General features: G+C 37.8%; 1 protein-coding gene across 1 annotated transcript in view; it reads right to left on the bottom strand.

The window, feature by feature from the left end:
• Window positions 1-7,254: 7,254 nt before the first annotated feature.
• LOC150090979 (secretin receptor-like) overlaps window positions 7,255-26,968 on the bottom strand; it is an 83,987-nt gene continuing 64,273 nt past the window's right edge. Inside the window, exons 11-14 of the mRNA XM_090379185.1 lie at window positions 26,370-26,514; window positions 19,168-19,209; window positions 16,754-16,898; window positions 7,255-7,589 (exon numbers count right to left, since the gene is read on the bottom strand). Coding sequence (XP_090235311.1) covers window positions 7,255-7,589; window positions 16,754-16,898; window positions 19,168-19,209; window positions 26,370-26,514 — 667 coding nt within the window. The remainder of the gene's footprint in view (window positions 7,590-16,753; window positions 16,899-19,167; window positions 19,210-26,369; window positions 26,515-26,968) is intronic.

Genomic DNA, 26,968 nt, shown 5'->3' with positions numbered 1-26,968 from the left:
GATTATCAGCAATGATTATTCGGTCATTAAGAATTTGCAGATAAAGGAACCACTAAATGGCAGTATACTATTGTGGCATTTATTTAAAGATGTAACTACCATCGGGGTAAAGGGAAGGGTTTTTGTTTTTGTAAAAGTGACTACAGTGGTCTCAGACAGTTTTTAAATTCTGTACAGTGAGATTAACTGATGATGTTAAAAACAGCAAATTCTAAATGGGAAGCCTTCAAGGATGTAACCCTGGAAGCTAATAGGCTTTTCATACCACCTAAGAAATACTGTCAAGATTAACTAGGGTAATATATAAAATACTGTTATAAATACTAGGGTAATATATAAAATACCTAAATGGATGTCAGATGAACTATTGAGGCTCTGGGAAAATAAAAAAAATGCGTGGGATGCATATAAATTATCAGGTGACACAGAAGCCTGTGGCAGACATAAGCTAGTCTGTAATCGAGTCACAAAGGAGGTTAGGCAAGCGAAGGCTGATTACGAGAAATCCTTGACAAAGGATGCAAAGAAAAATAGACTTCTTTACTTATAAATTTTAGAAGGAAAGGGGTGAATCAGATTGGTCCACTTGGTGGTGGTGGGTTCAACTGTTGATGATCCTTCTCAGATAGTTGACAAACTGAATAAGTATTCTGCCTCTACATTCACACATGAGGAATTCTGTAAGGAAGGGGATGGCAGACGTTTACTAAATTCTTAACAAGAATTTAAGACTACACTACAAATCTTGTATTGTAGTCTTAACAAGAAACTAAAGGATTTTGTAATGGAGAGTAAAGTGGAGGAGAAATTGTTGAAGTTAAAAAAAAAAAAAAAAAAAAAAAGTCACCTAGGGTGTATGGAATCTATCTGGTTATATTGAAGGAGGTAGCGAGGGAAGTAAGCAAATCCTTAACCATAATTATGACAGCATCCTAAGATTCAGGGGAGGTCCCCATGGACTGGTGCAAATGTATTCCCAATTCACAAAGGAGGTTCAAAGGGTGACACAATTAATTATAGACATGTTTAAATCCTGTTCTCGGGAAAATAATGGAGTCACTGAATAAAGAAGTGATGCAGGATCACCTAGACAAGACTGCAGTATTAGTTCAGACAGCATGAATTTTTGTTAAGAGGAAGGCTCGTCTGACCAATTTGATTGGATACTACGATGTGGTCACAAAGGAACTGGATGCAAAAAATAATTTTGATACCATCTACTTGGATTTCAGGAAAGCTTTTGATACTGTTGCACATGAAAAACTGCTGTACAAATTGGAGCAGTATGAAATTAAGGCGAGTTGCTGCAGGATAAAGAGATTGTTGAGTGGGAGATGGCAGAGAGTGGTAATAAATGGACGTAGAGCAGTCTCTACGTGGACTAATGTTATATATAAAATTTATAAAAACCTGATACTGAGCTCCATTAATCAATGTTACTCTTGTTCTTCAGATGGGAAAGGCATTGGATTTAAGCGAGTTTGACAAAGGCCAAATTGTAATGGCCAGACTAAGTTAGAGCACATCCAAAATGGAATGGCTGGTGGAGTGCTCACGGTCAGCCGTGGTTAGTACCTACCGAAAGTCGTCTGAGGAGGGAAAACCTATGTACAGCCGGCGAGGTGTTAAGACGACCACGGCTCATCGATGCTTGAGGTGAGCGAAGGCGCTCCCAGATGGTATGTGCAACAGAAGGGTGGCTGTAGTGCAACTCGCTAGTAATTGGAATGCTGGTGACGAGAGTAATGTGTCACAACACAGTATATCGAACCCTGCTGAAAATGGGGCTGCATAGCCGCAGGCAGGTCCGAGTGCCAATGCTAACCATGGTTTACCGGTGGCACACGAGCATCGAAACTGGACCTTGAGTGATTGGAAGAATGTCATGTGGTCCAATGAATCACGCTTCCTGTTGCACCATGTGGACGGCCGGGTACGTGTGCGTCATTTACCTTGGGACGTAATGGCACCTGGATGCACCGTGATATAAAAACAAGCTGGTGGCACCTGTGGCACGCTTTGGGCAACGTTCTGCTGGGATACCCTAGGTCCAGTCATCTATGTGCCAGGAACTGGCATCTACCACCTACCTGAACATTATTACTTATCAGGTACGCCCTTTCGTGACAATGGTCTTCTCTTCTAGCGGTGCTGTCAGCAGGATAATGCGCCATGCCACACCGCCCGGATTGTTCGAGACTGGTTAGTGGAACATGAGGAAGACTTCCAGGTATTGCCCTGGCCTTCAAATTTTCCAGACAAACCTATCGAGCATCTGTGGTTTGTGTTAGAACAGCAACTCCGATCTGCGGCGTCTCAACCATGGATCTTACAGGAGTTAAAGGATTTGCTGGTTACGTGTTGGTAGCAGATACCACAAGACACATTTAGAAATCTTGTAGTGTCCATGCCTTGCCGGGTACGAGTTATTTTGGCTGCATGTGGAGGACCAACATTATATTAGGTAGGTGGTCATAATGTTTTGGCTCATCGGTGTGTATGTAATTTTCCGTTGACCTGATCCTTATCATCTTCGTATAAAGAAGATACGTCAGAACAACTGGGAGATGGCAGAGAGGAAAGAAGGAAGGAGGGAGGGAGTGTGCAAGCTGCTGAGTATAAAATAGTCTATTGGACAAAAAACTACACTGAAAATTTTCTGTTGATCTATCTTCTTTCTCGAGTACTGTTTGAACATTAATGCTTTCATTTACATAGCTGCCAACTCTGGGTTTTCGGTGGAGAATCCATCTTTTTGACTTGATTTGATCCTTGCTCTGTCTCGCCATTAGCTAGTACGATCGAGTTACTTTTCAAAAACATAGTTCTTTTTTTTCTCTTTTGTTAAACTATGTTAAAATTGCGATTTTTAAAAAATTCCGCCATTATTTTTGTTAAGGAATATGGTCATGAAAAACGCAAGAATAGTGTGTCTTAATTGTTTAGTTAACCATTGAAAAAAAAAAAGTAAACGTTATTTTTTCTGGTTTTTCATTTACAATGCAATGCAAGTTATATGTGGGATGATATTTCTTTCAAATTAGAAAAGAAAGACTAATAAAAGAAGTTGACGTTTATTAATTAAAATGTAATGCTGTATTTAAGATTTATTTTGAAATAAAATAAGTCACGGGGGTGACACCTCTAACTCCCATTGCTGATAGTCTAGAAATAGATCTCAAAACATTAACTTTTCCTGTCAGTGTATTGTAAAGGCCACGTTTCTGGTTAGTCATAATTACAAGAGATGGGTGAGAGATGAGTACAGAGTGAGTACATCATGAATTTGAAACACATCAGTGGATGATGAATTGGGTATATCACGACATTTGCGACAAACATGGATATTTTAAACAATAATAAAAAAAGAAACAATGCAGATAATGTTCTTTACAGTGTGTGGGATGTGATGCAAGAAAGCAAGCGTATGAGCTTATGCAGCATCAGCTAAAAAAAAAAAAAAAAAAAAACAACGACGACAGATGGAAGTTATGGAAGTGTTAAAATTTTAAATATTTAATACACTCATACCAGAAGCTATATGACTTGATGAACAAATTTGATAAATTGGGACTTGGTTCGGTGGTTAGTAGACTTTGTGTTGTGAATTCCCAAGACTAAAGCATATTTCCTCAGAGAAACCAAAGTCTGCTAGTTCCAAACAATATACAGATAGCAAGTTGTCTAACAATTTTCGGAAGCTTTAAGTTAACTTAATTGTATTTGGAGCACCAATTTGTCATCCAGTTTTGTTTTGTTTTGTTTTTTTCGAAAAAGAAGTTTCCAGCACTTCTCAGCATCATAGAAGATGAAGTGGATAATTTTCAGCATAATTACTGAGTCAGTAACAAAACAAAAACACATCTTAACATAAAAACAATTCAGGAATAACTATCTACAAATCATAGCTAAGCCTACTCCTTGACGATACAAACATCAAGTCGCATAATTTCACGTTTATCGTCAGAACGCTGGCTTAATTGCATTCTAACCGTAACCCTTCTGCCATTAAACTTCCATTCTAACAACAATTCGTGCTAGGTAAATGACTAATTTCCTAATTCTCCCATTAGAAAATCTCCTTTCCACATAGCACGGCAATATGCAATCCCATAATTTCCTTCTGTGAGACAGGTAAGGGTTCACAGACAGTCACAGTGTTACATCAGTATTAAGGAACAAAATATGCAAATATTCAGGAAAATTCATTATAGAAATTACTACAAGGACTTTTTCAGCAATGTAGATTTGCTGTATTCCAATTTGAAGAGGTTAATATGCTTCTGAAACTTCACATTTGCAATCAAATTATGCACAGACTTACGGTGTCAGACAAAGTGAAAAGAATTTATTCAGTTCCAGAATTTCATTCAGTACTGTAGACATCTTGGATTCAAATGCAAAGTATTCTTGTATTGTAAATATTTTCACAACTTGTGTATATTATACTGTTACTGAAGAAATATGAGTACAATGTATAATAATTAATACACTGAAAGGACAGAATTCATGGGATACCTGGGCAACGCGACGCTGTCACCCTTCTCGCTAGTCGACGAACACATCGCTTTGCCGGTATATAGGTACACTGCCTCACTGCATTCACGCAGATGCAATTCGATGTCAGTATAGATAGACGTCGTGAGTTAACCGAGTTTGAAAGAGGGATGATAGTGGGTGCCCGACGCAGAGGTTACTCTGTCGCGGAGGTGGTACAGAAATTGCACTGTCCCCGTTCGACAGTATCAAGAGTATATTGGGAATCGATGTTCTGGATGACACGAGATTGGACATCTTTGGCTACCATATTCACTGGATTTTAATTCTTGCAATTATTTCCTGAGATTATAATGAAAATACAGGAATAATACACATACCATTGAAGAATTGACAGGTGAGATCACAGTTGCTGTGGTGGACATAGCAACTGTGATCTCAACCTCGAAATGACATCTCATTGGGGACCACTGTGTGCAGAGAAAGGTGGTGAATGAACATAGCCGTCGACGTCTATCTCGCATTGTTTCAGCTAACCCGAGAGCGACAGGCCCCCACGAAGACCATCAGGCGAGCCGCAATAGGTTATGGAATCTGCCGACCCACCAGAGTCCCATTGCTAACACCACAACACAGGATTCTACGCCTCAACTGGGCAAAGAACGTCGACACTGGACCTTGGATTATTGGAGATGGGTCTCCTGGTCCGATGAGTCCCTTTTCCAGTTATTCAAACGGACGGGAGGATGCGTATCTGGCGGAAATCACACGAAGCTATGCACCCATCATGCTGAACTGTTCAGGCAGGTGGACGGTCGGTAATGGTCTGGGGCGTGTTCAATTGGCACACATTGGGACCTCTGGTACGCCTAGATGCATCTGAACGGCCAGGTTATGTGTCCATTCTTGCAGACCATCTGAATCCCTTCATGGTTATCGTGCACCGACAGAGCAATGGACGCTTCCTGTGCCTCCCTACAGAGCCGTGGTGACTAGAACATGGTTCGAAGAGCATTCCTGAGATTTTACCACCATGGAATGGCCTCCCTGTTCACCGGACATTAACTCTGTGGAGCATCTTTGGAATGCCGTGGAAAGGTCCGTTCGTTTGGATCTTCCACCCAGGAATCCGACGAAATTATGGACAACCAGCAAGTATGGATGGAAATAACTGTGGAATGCTTTCGTGAACTATTGGACTCAATGCCCCGCCATGTGACTTCTTTTATCCGGGTGTAAGGTGCGCCTGCCCATTACTAGGTAGGTATTCCCATGATTTCTGTCCACTCAGTGTATATACAGTATAATAATATATATTATATAAATATATGCCAGGAATAAATAAATAGGTGCTGCAGCTCTGATGAAATGCAGCTATTTGATCGCAATAGTTTAAATGTTCATGCTGGAGCTTATTGTTGATTCAAAAGAAGCATTGATCCACATTTGGCATTAAACAACAGGGAAGAAGGATTTTCTTGGCTTCTGATGAAGTGAACTGTAGTTACAGTAACAGGAGTTGCCTATATTTGAATGGAGAGGGGCTTAAGGTTTGTGTTAAGTTATTTCTGCTTTTTCGGTATTTAATACAAGGGGTTTCTGAAAAGTAAGGTAACACATTTTTTCTCTAGATGATGTTTAATAATACGAAGTTGAAATTACACACCAAGAAATAAGTGAACATGCACTACTTCTCCACAAAATCTCCAGTTTTATTGATGCACTTGTCCCAACGATGGATCATTTTATCAATACCAGTACTGAAGAAGTCCGTGCCCACACGCAGTAATCAACACCTCACCGCCTGATAACTTCCTCATCTGTGGTGAAATGCTTTCCTGAAAGGTGTTTTGTCAGACGGCCGAACAAATGGAAGTCTGGGATGTAGGTGGGATGTGACAGAGTTTCCTAACGATTACGGCGCAACACTCACGAGTGGTGTGGGCAATATGTGGATTTGCGTTGTCGTGCAACAAAATCACGCCGCTTGTTAGGAGTCCTGGTCGTTTGCGTTGAATGTTGGCTTTCAGTTTTTCCAACGTTGCACAGTAAAGCTGTGCATTGATTGTTCCTCCCTTCGGCAAGAAATCCACCAACAGAACGCCATGGCGATCCCAGAACACCGTGGCCATGATGTCGATCCCAGAACACCGAGGCCATGATGTCGATCTCCAATGTCAACACGGCCCGCTTTAAATTCATTGCACCAAAAACGCAACTGCTTCTTTGTCATCACCTTTTCGCCATAGCAACCAGTTCATGGTGAATGTCACTTGGTGAAGATCCTTTTGCTTGCAAAAAGAGAATAACTTCACGAACACCTGTTCGCACGATAGCCGCCATTTTGTAATTGGAATCTGCTGTGAGGCGACAGTATCGCAACACTCCACTGGCAGTCTTTTTGAACGTTATTAACGGGTCTATCTGTCCACCACGTTTCATCTCATTCCCTTTCATTATTAAGAAAAAAGTTATCTTACTTTTCGGAAACCCCTCGTATGTAGTTATTAAAATGATTATTAATAATTAAAACTTAAATTTAGCATTTTTTGTTTGTTGATAAAGTGTGGTGTTGTATAAAATAAGTTGATATTTTAAAAATTGTCGGTAGTAGGTTCTAAAGAATTTTTTATAATTTGAAACATTAATGAGATGAATTAATATTATCATAAACTGCTGATTTGAGATTTTGTGCAAGAAATTTTTCGTTGCTTGCGTATTATCTTATTTATTTTTATTTATTAATTTTTTTTACGTTCAAAGAAGACTTTCTTTTTGACTGCTTGGTATTTGATTACAGAATGCAGATTTAACAAGACTTTCATCTTCATTGGCTTTTATAACTTTTTCCTGCTTCCAATAACTTTCACTGTTGAAAATAATTTTTCCATTGGACAGTGGCTGATCTTGTTCTAAAGGAATTTCTGCAGTATTACCATGGTTATGATGTTTAGCTTCTTCACTGTTGTAAGTTAAGATTCTGGATGAATGAAGAGAGTTGTGAGGTGTAATGCAAGCAGGCATATATTCATGTTTGCTTTCTGCTTTTACGTGTGGAGAAGGACTTGTGCTTCGTAAGACATCTTTCTTATCTGCAAAAAAATCAAAATAAAATTGAAATATTTTGTAGGCTACTATTAATAAAACTAGTATAACATAGTTTAGTATTGGAAATATTATGATGTTTTATTTTTCGCTTTTTGGAAATGGAAACTGTAAGAATTTACCCTTTAACCGTGAGAATTAAGTAAATACTTAAGATTTTTTTTTTAAATACATATACAAGTCAGATGCTCAAAAGTACAAGTTGGGGCAGCGAAACGGGCAGTTTTTTAAAAAAAATCTGTTTCCTGGGTACGAGAGTAGTGGGGAGGATTGCATCCCCCGATATACTCATGTCCACATCATCCTGCCATTTACTAACCATGAAATAGTGACTTAGTACGTGATGTGCTTTCGCCGTCATGGCATTTTACAAAACAGTTAAAAGGCTGCTCGATATTTATTTCGTGCTCACGTTATGCTTAAGCATCAAGATCATGTACTGTCTGCTCGTACTATTAAAACATGCATATGTAATTTTTAAGAAACTGTTTCTGCTTTCAAAAAGAAGCCTCCAAGTGAAATAACTGCTTGTACCCCAGCAAACATTCTGGTGCACAGGCAGTTATTCCTGTACACCAGAATGTTAGAGTCCTCGCTAACATTCTGCTGTAGAAAACAGTCATCCAAGAAATCTACAAAAGTCTTGCTGATGTCTGAGCGACCAACCCACAAATTCCATCAACATCTGGAAAGGTAAAAGCCAACATTATAAGGCATTCTGATCTACTGGCCCACCCTACTTCTCTGTATAGCTGTTTGGTATGCTCATCACAGTCATTAGGCCTATAACCCACTCCTACTCTCAATTTTGTTTACTCAGTGTTTATATTACACCAAACTGATTCAACATTGCACTGGTCACCCATATTGACTGAATGCACTGCCTTAGATTTAATATGCTTCTTAACTAATTTTTAACCCCTGCATAACCCCTCCACCCTCTCCTATCCTGTCTGTCCTTCCTGTCTAGAGTGTATTTCCCGATATTGAAAAATTCAGCATCGCTTATATTTGAGAGACACCATATCTCCTCTATCCCTACAACGTTTGCATTTGATGACTTGATAAGGCTTTGAATGGTTTGAGCAAGCTCAATGCTGATGGGATTCTTCCTCTTGCGCAGATTACGCACCTGAGGGGCATAAAGACAGTTGCAGAATAGATGTGCGGAAATTTGCCTTTAGCTAGCGTTTGGTTGATTGCTGGTACAAACTTCCATCTGTCGTTGTGGAAGTTGATAGCTTAAATAAATTCAAGGAAGAACCGGAAAAGCTTTTGGAGCGAATGGATGGGTGAATGAAATGAGAAGGTTTTTTTGTTTTTTTTTGGCTGGCGCTGTATAAGCTTGCTTTCTTGCGTCATATGCCTCTGCTAATGATAATCAGTACTACAAATTCAACGTTGACTGAATATTATTTGTTTATTGGTCTAACACCGAGAAAATTGTACATGAAAACTCCAGCAGTGTTGCAGTTTCTGAGATATTCATATGGGAATGTTCCGTGCTGATTACCATGTCGCTTTCAGTCATTTAAGTCCTTGGTCATTAACACTAGTTGAGGCATATGATGCAAGAAAGCAAGCTTATACAGCATCAGCCAAAAAAAAAAAAAAAAAAAAAAAACATTTCACCAGTCCAGTCACTCCAAATGTTTATCTAGTTCAGCCTTAAATTTATTTAAGCTATCAACTTCCACAACAATAGATGGAAGTCAGTTCCAGCAATAAACTACCCGTTGGCTAAAGGCAAACTTCCGCGCATGTATTCTACAACTATTTTTCCTCAGTTTGAATATATACCCACTCAGGTTCGTAATCTGAGCAAGCGGAAGGATCCCATCAGCATTGAGCCTGCTCAAACCATTGAGGGTCTTATACACCTCAATGAGATCACCTCGCAGGTGCCTAGTCTACAGACGCTGCAACTTGCAGGACTTAAGCCTTTCTTGGTAAGAGCACCCCTGTCTTACCCATTCTTGCACACGTACAACAGCTGTACATGTCTATCCACTTGCTTTATAATGCAGTCAGAACAAATGACGCTGTTAGCGAAGGTACAATACATTTCGTGAAAAGGGTATGTAACAGTGCGAAGTAGTAGTAGCTCTTTCCTTCTGCTGTCAACACCGAAATGCCTCTAATGAGCGAATTGATATGAACCTTTTTTGTTGTAAAATCGTCGCTAATTTTTACTGCATGGTACTGCCTGAAGGTCACCAATTATCTCAATACATAGTTTCGTAAAACACTGCCAGCCTTGCTGGCATACTTTATTTATGTAGTCATTCGAATATATTAATCACCAAGAAAGAGAAGAATGATATCCAGCTTAGGACCCTGGGTGTGCCAAGCCCATACTCACCAGATGTGAGCCCCTGGGGTTTGTTTTACATTCAGTTCTGCCAGGTAGAATATTGAATAATGAAGAATATTTTACACATGTGTTAGCCAAATATTTGCAACATACTCAGCTAGCCCAAACACATGCAATGCCTCGATATCTGTTGCCCTTTACTACTGGTTCCATACTGCACAAAATTTACTTGGCATCACAGGTAACAAGAGCTATTAATGAGTCGAAAGTGACTAATGTAGTTAGTGACGGACGTTACGTGGTTATTTTACATGAAGATTAATTAATATAATTAATAACCACTCTTATGTGTAAGTTAGTACAAGTGCATCATTTCTACACACAGCCAGCTACTAAGTAACTAGGAACTAGCATCATTAGGTACATCTCATATTGTGAATACCTTCACAACGAGTTACCGTGATATTGGACTACCTCGAATAAGTAACTCTTCACCGTTCAACCTTCACTTCAGCGTGTAGAAATGATGCACTTGCACTAATTTATGTCAGTTAACTATTTCGCAACCTGAGGCTTATAGTCCTAAAGTGTTCTATAACCACTCTTATACCCCGTGAAATTAATAATATAGTTTATTAAGCTTATAGCCCAAACCACTATACATTTAAGGTGACGTTTCAAACATGATGGGTATCAGTAAGATGCAGTGCTGTAGTCGTAAAATTATCAGAAGGTATATACTCTATGAATGTTACGAAAAGCAGAGAGTATACTGTGCATATTAATCGAATTCCAGAAGGTATACCAGTATACGCCGTATTTCAATCTTTCAAAAACCAGATGGTATACACTATTCACCTTAAAAAAATCCAGAGAGTATATGGCGTATACACTGCACTACAGCCCTGGTAAGATTCCATGAAATGTCACCATAAATATATACTGGGTTATAAGCTTAATAAACTGTATTATCTTCAATCTTGAATAAAATTCAGTCAAAAAAATGTCCAGGCGATGACCTGATTGATAATATATTTATCAAACATTTTTATGACCTACGGCCAAAAAGTTCTACTTAAATTAAATTATTCAACAACTGCTTAAATACTGGAACATTTCCCAGACCATGGAAACACGCCATTTTTAAGATTTTACATAAACCTGGTAAGCCACTAGACAATGATAGATCCTACTGTTCCATAGCCTTGCTCTCTCTCACCTGGGAAAAGCGTTAGAGAGACTAATCGCTAATAAATTACCACACTGCAGGGAGCTACAAGCTCCACATCTTCTCTTCAATACGGTTTTAGGCAAGGGCTTGGATGCGAAGACGCCTTATTAGAACTTCAACACCTTATTGATAGCCCCACTTTCAAATACGTTATGGCGATCTTTATCAATTTTGAGGACGCTTTTAATACTTTATGGTGGGAGAGCGCCCTCAGTAGACTCCATTCCAATGCTCTCTTTAGCTATATAAACTTGTTAGAAATTACTTTACTGATCGCACTGTCACCATCATCACTAAAAGCAGATCTGTCTCCTGTGGTTTCCCCCAAGGATAAATTTTGGGTCCCTTGATTTGCAACCTAGTTTTGATGATTGGCTGCTTAGGACGATTGAATTTCAAAGTGTGCAACAACTTGTATATGCACACAGCCAGCTACTTGTCATTTTGACAAGATGACCTTGTCATTTTGGTGAATGGAGACTCAAGATCTGATTTAGAACTTCATGCCAATAAAGTACTCCTTGAATTATCGTCTTGGTCCTCTAAGAACAAATTGAAATTATCCCCAACCAAATCGAAGATTAAGATTTTTAAACAGAAATTAGACTATGGCAGACCACCAGTTGTAAAACTTGACAAGAAATCACTTCCACTTGTCCGAAGCACCAAACAAATTTCTAGGAGTCATCATCGACGACCGCTTTTCCTTTACTGCACATATTCAACACCTGTCCGTCAAAGTTAAGTTTTACCGCAATGCTGCTCCAAATTACCAGACAAGACTGGGGACTGAACACTAAAACCCTACATCTATTTTATAATGCTGCCATAATCCCAATTACAACCTATGCTGCCAGTCTTTGGTTTAGACGTACTGCACTTAAAACTGTACAAAGTAAGCTATCTACTGTTCAACGTTGTTTTCTCCTTAGCCTACTTCACGTTTGCTGAACAAAACCAAAAAAAAAAAAAAAATTATTATATTTAGGCCACCCGAATAATTAAATTCATCTGCCGTGCTGTGTCTTATGTCTCTTAATTGCGTGTGTTCTATGGTCGATTTTTCTGTTTGCTGGACGAAAAACCCCAGTTTCTGTGGAAAAAAACCTTGCTATCTACGCCTGACACCGACTAACTCAGCCACGGAGCATTTGCTGAACAGTACCAACTCCAGCTCTACAGACTCTTACGGGCACTATACCACTTGATCTACATGTTGTGTTTAGAGGTCTTTGTTTTTACATCTGCGGAGGCATTTCTACAGAATTTCAGGGATTCATTGTCAATCCTCACGCTTATCCCAAAACTGAACGATCCCGATGCTGGAATTTGTTATTTAAAACCTGGCAGAATAGATGGAATCCTATCGAAAAAGGAGCTATTACCAAAAAATTCGTTCCTGGCGTAACTGTACTACTTTCATCATCCACCAGAAAATGGTTTTCACCCTCACTGTTTATCTCCTACATACTAACTGGACATGGTTTGTTTAACCTAAATCTCTACCAATTCAGACTTTCTAATACAGTCTCTTGTCGATGTGGGCTACCGGAAGACTCTCCTCACGTCCTTTTTGAATGCTCCATTTACAAGGACCTTAGATTGGCTCTTAAGGCAACAGTTCCAAACTTGTCTCCTGAATGTGAGAAGACACTCATATCTCTCAATAATTTTCAGGCCCTGCAAACCTTCTGCAATGCTGCTTTTAACCGCAGGAAGTCTCGATGCAAGCAATAAAACGGAAAACACTTCATAAATGAAGATACAACCTGTTGCCTCGTTTGTCGTCCTGATGACGTAATGTCTAAAATTTTGCTGGTGTTCAAAAACATACGAAGCTGCATTTTCCGGTTCATTCTTTATCACGAATCTCCACAACTAAATCTTTCCTCTGCACAGTGATACCGTCATCACTCAGCGACTGTTGAGGTTGTTGATGGTATGTCATCAATCTCAACGCGTTGAGGTCACGCTGGTTGATACCGTCATCAACCAGCGTGACTGTTGAGGTTGGCCATGGTACATGCGTAGTTGTGGCCTACCTCCCCGTGGGACGGACACTGGGCAGGCTTTCCAGTTGATCGCCTGTCTGGTGACAAAACGGCCAGAAACAACTGAACAACACACACTGACCTTTTACAAACAGTGCCCTGTAATCATCACAGTGTATAAAGGCGGAGTTGAACTTTCGTTCAGGTGCCTTCCTATATAAGATACATGTCTACACACATTAAATTTCACTTGGTAGAAGAGTGGTTATCAATTATATTAATTAATCATCATGAGAATGACTATTTTCACTCCATCTCTTCCTTTTTTTCTTGACTGATGTTTAATTTCTGGAATGGCTAAGAATCACAAAGTTCAAGGGATTTGTATAGCAAATGCCGAGCATGTCATGAAAGAGTTGTTTGCTCTTTCTTTGCCGAGCTGTCTTCAATGGATCTGTTGCAAATACAGTGGGCAATCAAGCATAAAGAAGCTGTCTCTTGAATCAAGGGAAAGGGTTTAACTGTCAACAAGAGGTGATCCATTCAGCAGATTTCCTTTTTCGCTAGCATCAAGCCTGGTAAAAGCAACAGGAAAAGCTTCATTAGAGGGCCAACCCAGAGAGCCTGTGCTTAGAGATTACTCTGAGTTTGTATAAAGCGAATCTGAAGCTGATCGATTGAATTCAGTCAAATTTATATTTCTAAACAACTATTAAAGCAGCATTTAAGGTGCAGACTTCTCCTTGATGTAAATCTATGACGGGCATTTTCACTATCATGGCATACTGGACCAGTCTGTCTCAGGAAATTGTCACAAAGCCTATAACATGAGTTTCTGAATAGTGTATATCACAAATGAAGTTAATTTTTGAAAAATGTATTGAAGCAAGTTTGCAAGAAATTACTGAAAAGGAAAACTAATGACCGTGTAAGAACCCATTCTTACAACTCCTAATAATAATATTTTTGTAATATTTCGGAAATTATTATATTTTAAACAGACGGCATTAGGCAATTTGCTTGCGCTCCTCTGTTGTTCGTTTCAGTAGAGAGCGGATTAGCTTTAGCAACAGGGGGGCCTGTTCGAACTGAAACTGAACAATAGGAGTGCTAGTTTGAAGCAGGTTTGTTTACGATAAGTAGAGCGGGAGCGGCTCTGTGGAAAAAAAGGGACAAAGGAATGCCCCCCCCCCAAAGAAAGGTTTCGGACTCCAAAGAGGAAAGACCCGAGATCATAGGGCAAGCTGAGATCGGGTATCATAGCGCTGTATAAACAGGCCGACAAAGAAGTGCGCTCTTATAAATTTCAAGGGCGGTCACTTAAAAAGGGGCGTGACGAAAGGGGTAAGTGGACAAGGATGGTCAGAAGAAAGTTCTAGAAATTTCTTAGCGTCCGGATGTCCCCGCTACGAAAAAGGGAGCGCGACCTACCCGAACGTGGGCCGAGACAACAGTAAAGGAAATGAGCGAATAGGAATAAAGATGAAGAAAGAGAGATAGAAGATGATTGGTCAAGAAAAGGGGGAGAGAGAGATTAACAAAAAGGTGATGGGGGAAGAAAAGAGGAAGAGTCCGAGACAGAGAAGCGGGAGAAGAGGTCAGAGAGAATCGCTGGAGAGCGAGAGAGAAATATTTTGGGAGTGAGAATGGTGTTGGTGGTGTGTGGGAATTGTTAAACGGTGGGTTATAGAAATGGCACAGTTCAGTGGGTATTGGTTATAGAAAAAGGGGGAAACGATTGAGAATAAAGTCGGATCGAGCTTCAAACGGATGGCCAAGGCAGCAACCCTGGAGAAAAGTCCTTGTGCGTCTAGAGAACCGACAGAGAGCAGTATAAAGATGTGCGCCTAGTGGATCAGCAAAGGTCAAGCCCAGAGAGACGACTGCTGGAAAAGACCTGAAGCGGGAAACACCCATCCAGGTAGAGAGAGAAGAAAGTGCAAGTAAATTTGAAAAATTTTGCTAACGAAAAAACTGTATTATAAAGAAAATATAAACGGGGGAGAAATGAATAGGAACAGTTAGAGGAGATTTATGATGAACTGAATAGTGTATTGTAAAAGATAGAAAAGGGGAACAATAGAATATAGATAAAGACAGTGAGAGTGAGTGTGTTACCTATCTGTGTTAGAAGTATGTGTAAAATAAAGGAATGTATTAGATGTGTTACTGTTGTTAACGAAATAGCCTGTACCCTGGAGAAATATCCTCTAGTTGTGTATAGCCCACTGAAGGCTCAGAAGGATATGAACAATTAGATGTTCATGTGCATGTGTCATGAAAGGAAAGGTGAGAACATTATATTATGTCTAGTAAAAAAAGAGAGCTGTGAGAAATTTTGATATCTGAATTATTTAGTGTGTGTATGTATTTTGATTATGTGCTAGAACGGTGAAATAAACTTTGCTATGTTGGTAACATATGTCTTATCTTTGGGGAGAAACACCACAGATCTATAGCAAGTATCCGGAATTATCCAGGCAGGGGAAATATATATAAAAAAAAAATAAAATCCTCATTACATGGAATCTTCTGATGTAAAAAAAAGGGCTAAATGGAATTAATTTATTGAGCAGCAGATAGCTTGTGGACCTTGGAAGGGAAGTGAGAACCCCTGTTCCAGAATTTTAATTTAAACCAACAGCCTATTGAGGTTCCAAGGTAGATAGAAGTTAAAATTGTATACAAAGTTCCCACAATTGGCTTCTTGATCTCACAACCGGTGCTATTCATATGAGCCATTATCTGAATATCGTGACAAGATACTATGATTACAGTTATAGGTAACAACTCTTAAACAACTCTGGAATAGATAGCACGGCTGTCCTGCAAAAGCAACAACAAAAAGGCACAAAATGCAGTTTAATGATCCCACTCTGGCTCTTCTAAAAAGCTAGAATCCATACAACGAAACAATAAGTGAAAAGTTTTGCATCTAGCAGCCTACATGAACATCTTTAACAAAAGAATTTAATTTTATTGTAAGAAAAAAATTAGAGAAGAAAATTTTATTTTAGCATCCAATACTGTTAAGCTAGAGAACAGCTCTATCATTCACCAAAGAGGAATCAGACTCAGTGAAAATAGAAACAGATGGCTACTGTAACCATTACCAGAATATTGGTTAGACTAGTCAAAAGACGTTCCAATAATACTTCAATATGTTCTTTTTCAACATAGTTCTTTACTCCATTTCACACTTATATAAGCCTGTCGATCTTAAATGAATAAAATACTGTAATATTATAGTTTTGTAGAAAACTGTTGCTACGTTTATTGATCCTTATTAGGGAGAAACAAAGCTGGAGTTCTCAGAGTAGGTTTAGGAACTCTCTGATAAATAAATGTACATGGAATTCTAAGAATCATCTAGTCCAGCAAGAAGATCATGCATGGGTTTCACTGTTAAATAATAAAGTAGTTCTGGATTACAATTTTGGTAGTTTCAGTTTACAAGACAACCACCTCAGTACACATACTCAATTCCGAGTACTGCCTGAAGGTTAGATGCGCCCGCAAAGGACCAATAGTTGATCCATATGTGGATCAACTATTAGTCCTCTGCGGGCGCTTCTAACCTTCATCTTGTTAAAGGAACACTTGTTCACTTCTTACCTGAGGCAGACTGAAGCGATTGCACTGAACTTCTTCCTCTACTTAGATGTGTCAGCGACTGGGTGAAGAACGAGTGATTGGAACGAAATGGTTGATCCGATTTCATTGTCCATTTTTGTATCACTTTCCTAAGTTCAATCTGAACCTGTAATTCATAAATTGAAAGAAAAATCAGAAAATTTTTTTTTAATTCCTTTAAGATTACAAATAATTTACAAAACAAATACAAAAATTGCGGCCTCACCTGGGAAATGTGCTTCAAAAGTCTGAAGTGAATTTCCCAGGCATGAAGTTTAGCCTTTCATCCTACTGAAGCCCCAGCGAATTTTTTTGCAGTATGATGCCATTAATAAAAAAAATTAATTTCAGTTTTCTTCTTTTTCTTGGTGATGACGAATTGTACGCTTTTTTTTTTTTTTTTTTTTTTTTGTAAATTAATTGTAAACCAGTACAGTCTAAGTAGCTTTCAAATTTCCTTATTATACCGTTTTCCTCGTCTTTAGAATTAAACAGTTTTTTGCTCCTTAGAGATAACAAAAAGTTTTAAATCATTTGCATAGGCAAAAAAACTTATACAGTTTTTGTGGCAAAAATGGGGCATGCGCCACTGAATAGAAGATCTCAGACAGACACCTCACTTGCTGGGATCTTCTGGTTACATCATATGTTGCTCTTCTATTTCTGTTAATTAACAATTTGTCTTTTCTAGAGGATGTTGGTTAGAACAGTAAAGATATTTCCTTTAATGTAAGAGTACAGGATTGCTGTCAGTGCCGGGATAGAACTGCTCTAAAATGCTGACAACAAACAAAAATATGATATCTAACTGTTGTTTATTATTTAATTCTTGCTGCCTTTCCATTAAATTTGCTGCAGTAGATCTTCGTGGAACAACAGATTTGGTCTGTCCCCAAAGCAGTGCTGAATGACGTTATTCAAAATACCTTTTTGAATAATTTTTGCAGATATTCATCCAATGACAATAGACTCGAAATTATTACTGAATTTAACGTTGTTGATTTTTGGAATTCGTTTCACATCATACCTTTTCCATGATTTCGGAATAAACACTTCTTTTAATTTTTTTTGAAAAACTGATAGATTGGTTAATTGGTATGTATTGCATATTTTTATCATGAATAGTGGGAATTGGCCAGGTCCTATTGGGAAGGCTGTTAATTGCTTCTAAGTTACCCCTAGTGATATTAATTTCATGTAATACTGCGTTTACAGCTCTCTTTAATCTGTGTTTTCTGTGTCTGTGGTTGTTATCAGCCTCTGAATCTGCGTCTCACAGGTTTTTTTTTTTTTTTTTTCTCACTATTAATCTAGTTTTTATTTAGGGGGATTCTGAATGTGGCTTTTGTCCGCTCTTTAAAAATCTCATCCGAGATTTCTTCTTTTTTGCTTTTCTACTTATTATTTTCTTTCCTTTTTCTTAGTTTTTTTCTTATAATCTCATAGTGCGCATGTCTCTTCTTTTGGGTGAAACTCTCTTTCTCTCTCTCTCTCTCTCTCTCTCTCTCTTACATTTCTGCTGGACATGATCAGGGTGTCCAATTTTTTTCCATTTTCTGTAAAGCTTTTGTTTATTTTTAAAGATTACTTTGGCCTATGGAGTAAATGATAAGAATTCGCTCTAAGATATTTAATTCTTTAGATGCTCTTTTATAGACAATATGCAACAGCAACTTTGAAATATTATCTGAGACATCTTTCGTAGGCATCCTATACAGACCTTGAAATTCATACTCTGAATTGCATTTCAAAATGACGTCGCTTTTAATGTATTTACAGAAAAACACATTCAATTTATTAAGCAGGTGTTATTATTGTTGGGTTTTAGGAGCATCAGCGACTAAGCATCAGCCATATTGCTCCCTGTATATTGTCTGTAAATTGCGTGTGTTCTGATGTCGATTTTCTGGTTGCTGGATGAAAAACCAGAGTTTCCGGGAGAAAAAACCATGTTATCCTCGCCTGAGATTGACTAACTCAGCCACGTTGTGAAAAAGACCCATAAAAATTCCTCCCGTCATCGACGTGACTCGAACTCAGGTCTTTTATACCCGGTGTGGGGAGGACGGCGGTGCTACCCACGAGGGCATTAAGTAGGTGTGTTGATGTTTTGTTCACCAGTCATCTTCGAACAGCAACTTCGATTTTAAGTGAGTATTAGTCAGAGAAAAATTCCATGGAATTGCTTATCAAATTAATGAATTAATGATTAATTAATTAATATCTATTTTGTAATAACTACAAACCTAGTGCTTCCTTGAACCACTAACACTTACTAATACTGGTACTTATTCATAATGTGCAATACAACTGCAGTCAAATCCAAAGCATACTAATAATAACTATAGCAATTTTTGACCAAAAAAATCCTTTTCCTTAGGGGTTTGTCCACTTACCTCACCGTTAAAGAAACAGTAAAGCAGAGCGACGAATGATCCCTACGAAGAAATAAATTGGGAGAAACAATTTAAAATCATATATCATATTTATGCAAAGGTTATCTTAAAATGATTACTAATGTAATGTGAATTTCATCTGCAAGTACATTGTAATTTAAAATAGTTACAACACATAAACTCATTAAACAGTGCCCATAGTTCACTGATTCTTCGAAATGTTGTTGTTGAGTTTTAGGAGCATGGGCGACTAAGGCCATGTTGCTCCGTGTATATTGTCTATAAATTGCTTGTGTTCTGAGATCGATTTTCTGTTTGCTGGCCTAAAAACCCGAGTTTCCCGGAGAAAACCCATGCTACCCTTTCCTGAGACCGTCTAATTCAGCCACGTCGCGAAAAAGACCCATAAAAATTCCTCGAGTTATTGATGGGATTCGAACTCAGTTCTTTTCCACCCAGTGTGAGGGGGGAAGTTGATTATATCAACTGTGCTAACCGCGTGGACTCCGGTGTAGGAAAAAGGTATACGTGAATAATTGTATGTTATATCAAAGAGGTACACGAATGGGAAAATTGTTACAGTAAAGGAGGAGAAAACTGCGGAAGATTACTCCTGCTCACGACAAGCTCACACAGTTGTCGCAGAAGCAAGTGTTTTGGCAGACAACGTCATAGGGTGGATCTATCGATTGTTGCTGATGTGGTCAGGAAACTGGTAATCAGTCATTGGTCTGTTTGCACCATCCTCCATGATAAAGTGCAGCGCAGGAAGGTCTGTACAGCGAATTCTTAAGTGCAATCTGTGGCCCAACATTCAATGTCAGCCACGGACTGCACTTTTCACCTTGACGCTATTCATGTTTTTGGAACATTGAAAATGATCTGGCAGGACAGGAATTCCACTCGCATGTTAAAGTGAAGGAAATCATCAAACAATGGTGTTAAGTAGCAGCAAAAGACTTCCATGAGAGAAGCATGGGATAAGTGTTGAAGATTTTCTCGTTTTTATTTGATTCGCTCTTATAGTGTTAGTGTCAGTGCTAATCAACCTTGCAGATTTCTTCATGAATCAATATATTCTGTTATCAGTACTCACCCTTCCTCCGTGTAGATTAAAGCGGAGGTTAAAGCTGTTGAGTTCACTTGAAATACGTATTTCTGTTCAAGGCAGTCTTTTTTTTTTTTATTAAAAAAATCAATTAAGTTACATTTTCTTAGATTCCTGAGATTGTCCCTTCCTCTCCTATTTATTCGCTATAACATTTTATCTGATCTCACCTCCCTTTATATAATTGATGAATAGCTTATAAACAGTTCAATTACTGGTGAGTGCGCAAAGTGCATAAATATAAACTTTTAAACAAAAGATGTAATTTTTTTTTATGGATGGGATCAAAATATTTAGGGGGAAGGAAATGGTCGACCATTGTGCAAACTGAAAATAAAATGTATGTACAAAATGTAGGTCACAAAGGATGGACACCCCAGAAGTATAGTAATTCGATAATTATGCAATTTCACACATTAAATGCCGAATTGTGCAGCTGTATATTCTTCTATGCAAAAAAAAAACAAAAAAAAAAAAAAAAAAAAACATATCGTTAAGAACATTTGCTTAAAGGTCCTAAATTATTTCCAAAGGGGTACAAAAGAATTGCAAATTGTCTACTGGATCGAGTGGAATACAGAACAGATAAAAAGCATGTGCAGCAACCAGTACCTAAGGTTGTTTGAGTGGTTTGGGATTTTCTTGGCGCATCAGCAACTGAGGTTATAATGTGCCAAAAACGAAGTCATAAAATAAAGGCCACTATCTGGGCCACAACAAAAATAAACTGAAAACAAAGATAAGAAAGTTCGAAGAATAAATCGAGAGGTTAAGCGTACACAAGGCATTCTTGCTATTTGTATAACACATTGGCATATAAGGAGCTTCTTTGCAGTTTACATTTATGGCTTAAAATTGTTGGGCATAGAATACCATCAAAAATGAAATACTACTCACTGGGCTTTCTTTACCTCTAGAAATCTAATCCTTCAGCTAGAGGTTTGAATGCCCTGACCTCAGATAAGACTGTCAGAAGAAACAGTCCCAGAATTTTGAATTATATTAGTTCTCATTTCAACTTTTCAAACACCTATGTGAAGCACAGGAAGTAATTTTTTAAAGGCTGTTGAGAACGTTCAAAAGCCGCGATCTAATTTCGTATCTACATTCTATATATTTACCAATTCTTGATTAAAAATAATCAAACCAGAAAGCCAACAGCTTCCTTAACCTAAACTCGTTAATATTACTGCCTCTTTTAAGAAAATATGAGATCAGTAAAAAACCAGAACTGTACAATGAGACACTAACGCCACTCTCGGTGAAACTGCGCTGTGGTCTGTAGAAGTTTGTGTGTTCACGAATCGATTTGCATGTTGAGTATACTCAGTAGCTGAATATTTCAGCTAGATCTTTAAGAACTCCTCCAGTTTCCGATGAAATTGAATCCAGATTTCTCCAAAAAGGGTCGAAACCACTACTCTCACAGCGCAGAAGCTGTTGAAAAGCAGTTGAAACTTAATGATTTAATGCATCTATTCATGAAGTCCCGCATGAAGGCATCGACTGAAGTTATAGTTGCATTTAGAGGGGCAAAAGTTGAAATATTTTAGCAGAATTTCTTTAACACATCACTATAGTAAATAAATAAAAAAAAAGATAAATAACTATAGTGTAAATTAACATACTATTTGTAACGAGTACAAAGTTGTTAAATGTTTATCAATCACACCTCGACGGGATCTTAACAAATCCACTGGTATAAATGAGAGGACCTTTTTTTTGATAAACCAAATTGTATTTCCCCCATATCATGCTTCCTCATTTGTACGCACGTAAAGATGGAACGCTTTGATTTGCAAGAGGTTGAAAAAATGAACGGTAAGTGTATTTAGTTTTGTGTGTAATAAAATATCTTAGGCACGTGCCCTGCCATTTTATACTTTTATAAACATTTTAATGAAATACTCCTTCTTTCGTCAATTAATTATTGCAAGTTATACATACTGTATTTTTCAAATTTCTTTTTTATTAATGGCTGATATACGGACCATCTTTTGTTTCTAATTGTCGAAGCTACAAAATGTGCTGTTGGTTTAATTTTAGCTTTGTATCAATTTGCATTGAATTGGGCAAGGTAATGCGCATTAAAAGCGCATTATGAATTGCTGTAAAATTACGATTTACTCTATGATCTTTTTCCCAGAAACGAGGGGGGGGGGGAGAAGGAAAATAAATAGAATTTATCAGAAAAGTGAGTAGATTCCAAATGTAATGCATCATTTACAGATTTTTTTTGAAAATAACAAAAATCTTTAAAAAAAATAACGTTTGCTTTTCAATTGCAAATTAATACATTATTGTTATTAATGCAATTACAACGGCTGTAAGGGCGAAAACTTAATTGTGTGAAATTTTTTCCGAACAATTGTTTTCATACTTAAAATTTTACATTTTAAGTATCAAATTTCAGCAAAGGATACGATTGCCCAGAATAATAATGTCCAGTATTACTATATAGATCCAAATGTTTGTGTACCAACTTTAGTTCTGTGTCAGCTTTTTTCGCAACAATAGAAATTGGCACTCATGTTGGCCTGCCATAGTGTAAACGTGACTTGACATGACATTGTGACGTCATATAATGCGACATTCGACGAGTGCCTCACGCTAGGTGAAGCACTTGCTTTACCATTAACCACTAACATTTGATTTAAAGGGCTTAAATACTAACATGCCGTCTGGCAGATTTTGTTTTTGTTAAAAACATAAAAATGGGCGTATATAATGAGAAATGGAATTATTCACAGTGTGTCATGTGGGATAAGGAGGTGATTGTCCCATTGTATAAGGCAATGGTCAGGCCACATCTTGAGTACTGCATACAGGTCTGGAAGTCACATTTTAGGTAGGGCGTAAAGCTTCTGGAACGAGTACAGAAGGACAACGAGATTGGTGAGGGGAACAAAGAAAGAAAGCTCTTACCAAGAAAGGATCCAATTCTCCAAATTGCAGCGTCTGGAGACTAGGCAACTGCGAGGTGATCTGATTGAAGTTTTTGGTTTGGGTTTTTTTTTTTTTTTTTTTTAGGAGCATTGGCAACTAAGGCCATATTGCTCCGGGGATATGCGGTGGTCATTTCCTGACCTTTCCGCATCCGCCGTATTTGGTGGGCACGGGCTCGAACCCCGGTCTAATCAAGAAGCGTGTACTGCTCACTGTTGCTCCTGCCCACCTGGCTACGGAGGCGCCATCTGATTGAAGTGTTTAAGACTTTGATCGGATTGAGCAAGAATGCTGATGGATTCTTCCTCTTGTTCAGACCACACACGCAAGGGGGCAAAAATTCAAATTGAGGAAGGACGGTTGCAGAATAGATGTGCAGAAATTTGTCTTTAGCCAGCGAGTGGTTGATTGCTGGAACAGACTTCCATTTGTCGTTGTGGAAGGTGATAAATTAAATAATTCATGGAAGAACTAGACAAACTATTGGAGGGAATGAATAATTGAAATGAGAGGTGAGAAGGATGTTAATATACAAGGGTGGAAGAAAGAAATGAAACTTGGGGAACACTAGTATTAATGAAGAGGTTAGAAGACAGAGAAATCTGATATTTCCAGCAGTTAGAGAGAGAACTGATTTTCCAATTGCAAAAGCTAATAGGCAATTGATAGGGTGGTAGCTTGCTTAGAAGACCTTTATGACACGATCAGCAGCATTAGAAATGTGAAAAGAAACTGCATGAGATTTAGTAAACTTTTCCATAGAATTTGCCCAAAGGTGAGTGACATCAACCAATATATTACCAGTGGATTAACTCTGACGGAATTCACCTTGGTGATAATTGATCAGATGGAAGAGTGAGTTGGTCGGTTATGGATTTCGCCATTACTTTGAAAAGAGTAGAGGTAAGTGCAATGGGACGATAATTGGATGGGAGGGATTTCACACCCATTTTAGGAACTGGTTGGATATGAGCAAATATTCAAGCAGAAGGATAAATACCAGTGGGAATTCAAAAGTGTAGAAAGGCAACACAGAAGCACAGGTTTTGAGACCAATTGGTGAAATGCCATCAGGACCGAGAGCTTTCTTAGCATCAAGATTATTTATAATTCTTCAAACATTGTTCTGTCGGAAGACGATGGGTGGCATTCAGCGGAATGTATTTGATATGGTGGAGGTGATTTACCAAGTTTAAAAAGTAGGGTGCTAATAAGTGGGCTTTATTTTTAACTGAGGATGCAGTGGGACTATCAGGTTGTAATACAGGTGGGAGTAGATGGACATACGTTACGGCCAGAGACCAGGTGGTCCATTTTTGGACAAGAAGTAAGTTTTCTATTCCTGTTCAAAATAGTTTGGATTGATCAATAACTGCTTTGCAATTGTTGGAGACTTTAGTGTAGTGAGAAAATGAAGCTAGAAATTGGATACAAGCCAATTGCGATTGTTACATTTTTATCTTGAACAGCCTTAACACATATTTTGGGAAAACTAAGGTTTGCATAAAGGACAGGATTTTAGGACTTAATGCGAACAGAGGATCTCTATTGTTTGTCTGACCTTCTTTTTTTATAAGTTATGGTTGCATGGGTGTTTGACACTGAATGTCATGGAAACAATTATGTAGTAATGGAAATAAATAAAATTATCTATTTTAAAATCAGTAATGAACTACATATCCAGAAATAAAGTAGCGTGCAAGATATAACGTTAGTTTTAAGGCATTAATACTTTATTTTTTTACTATTTAATAATATTTACCTTGATTTTTGGCGTATTAATGTAAAATTCAATTTTAGTTTAATGCAAAGCGTTTTTTTTTGTTATACTCAGAACATGGGTACCACTTTGCGGGTGTGACTTCTTTTGCTTGAATCTGTCCCAAATTAGTGGTAAACTAACCTTTTTTTTTTTTTACTAGCCAAAAATGAAAGTCTATTACAAAACCCACACTTCTTTTCTTGAATCCGTCCCCAATTCGGCCACGCCCGCAACGCGGTGATTCGGCTAGTAAAAAAACAGGCTGAATTCCATGGTCTGGAATTCAGCCTGTTTTTCTTTTCCTTATGGTGGATGGCATATGGAAATGTTAACGGGCCTATTATCGTTCGTGAATACGGAGACCTTAAATAGTGTACTCTTGACTTATTTTATAAAAATCAAGAGCGCGTCTTTTCTGCGTTCTTTCCTTAAAAGCTATTCACAAATTACTTAATTTGTAACAGCTTATACCCCATTTCCATTATTCCAACCTAACGTTATACTCCAGTATGTCACGTTATTTATTTATTTAAGGAAAAAAAAAAAAACTTACGCCATCGTACCATTTGAAAATTCATAATTTGCAAATGGTTCTTCATGATGTTATTCGCTTAATACATGTAATATTGTCTCCTCTTCGGTTTGCTGCTTTTCTTTAGATGTTTAGCGACTAGATGGAGGAGTTTCTTTGAGGGATTTATGACATTCTGCAGAAAATAAACCTTATCCAGTCGCATCCGTAAATATTAAATCAAATGTTCACGAATACTGGATCCGTTCATTAAATTGTAATAGCAAGAGTTATTACAATTTAATGAACGGATTCGGTATTTATGATGTCCAACCTCTGACGTTTAACTTCCGGTTTGTGGCCGTGATGGATAGGTTGCGAAAGCGTACAGAGTGAACATTGATAAAGAGAGCTTCGCTTGCAAGACTTTATAAGATGAAATCCTATCCTATGACGTTCCACTTAAGCGAGATTTGAACCGGAAATTCTGAAATGTGTGACCAGTTCAAGGTGTAAGATTCAGTTGTTTTTGCATTTTATGATTAGGGTTGGTAATCATGGAGTGAGAAGCATCATGTCATTTTGTTAAATGAAAGAAATAAAATATTCTCTCGTGCTACCTTACTTGAATGCTTACGCTTTTCTATGGGCCTAAAGGATTAAAATAAAATACAAGCTTTAACCTTTCTCTTATTTCTTTTATTGTAGCCTGTGAAAATTTTGCTTTCATTTGATTTCCATAATTATTAATTTCGTTATAATCACATTAGAGTCAAGATTTGAAACAGCTGCGTTCAAATCTTGAACACAGCTGTTTCAAATATGAAAAATACAGTTCATTACTTTGACGTTAACTGATGACTTTGTTTCTTTACCTGAAAGGAGGAGAACAGTTGGTCAACGTAAAGCCATACTACTTCTGTCATGTGACCAACTCTTGCAGCAAAAGACATTCCTAACAGAACGGTGTAGTGCGCTCCAAATAACGGTACAAGGATTAGGGTGGACTTGAACCATTTTCTGTAAGTGAAACAAGAATTTATTTATTCATTTAACTATTCAAAATTAAAATTGCTGGATATATAAGCATATATATATGCTTAAAGCAATATAATTGAGCTATTCTAAACAGCTTATTAACGTTGTATATCACGTTTTTGTGTATCTCATTATGAAAACGAAATTTTGTTAACCTATTTTACTCTTAGGCAGTTCCACTAAAGAACCTTTGAATATTATATGAGGTATCTGTTTGCAGATGCGAAACTCAGGGGTATGATTGCTGACAAAATATATTTAAGAACAACTTTGGAAATGTAATAGTCCTATTTATGATATGATTATCAAAAGTAAAGAGACGGTTTCTTAGAGTTTATAGTGTCGAGCTTCATCAGCTCTGTTGTTTCGAAGCAATTTTTATTAGGAAAGGTTCAATTTTTTTTTATAAATACATAAATATACAGTGTGTGTGTGT

The sequence above is a fragment of the Mastigoproctus giganteus genome, chromosome 1 (genome assembly GCF_048544385.1).
Source record: "Mastigoproctus giganteus isolate SK-2022 chromosome 1, ASM4854438v1, whole genome shotgun sequence".
In the NCBI taxonomy this organism is placed as follows: Eukaryota; Metazoa; Arthropoda; class Arachnida; order Uropygi; family Thelyphonidae; genus Mastigoproctus; species Mastigoproctus giganteus.
Note: the sequence above shows the minus strand (reverse complement) of the source record. Positions and strands in the feature narration are given on the sequence as shown.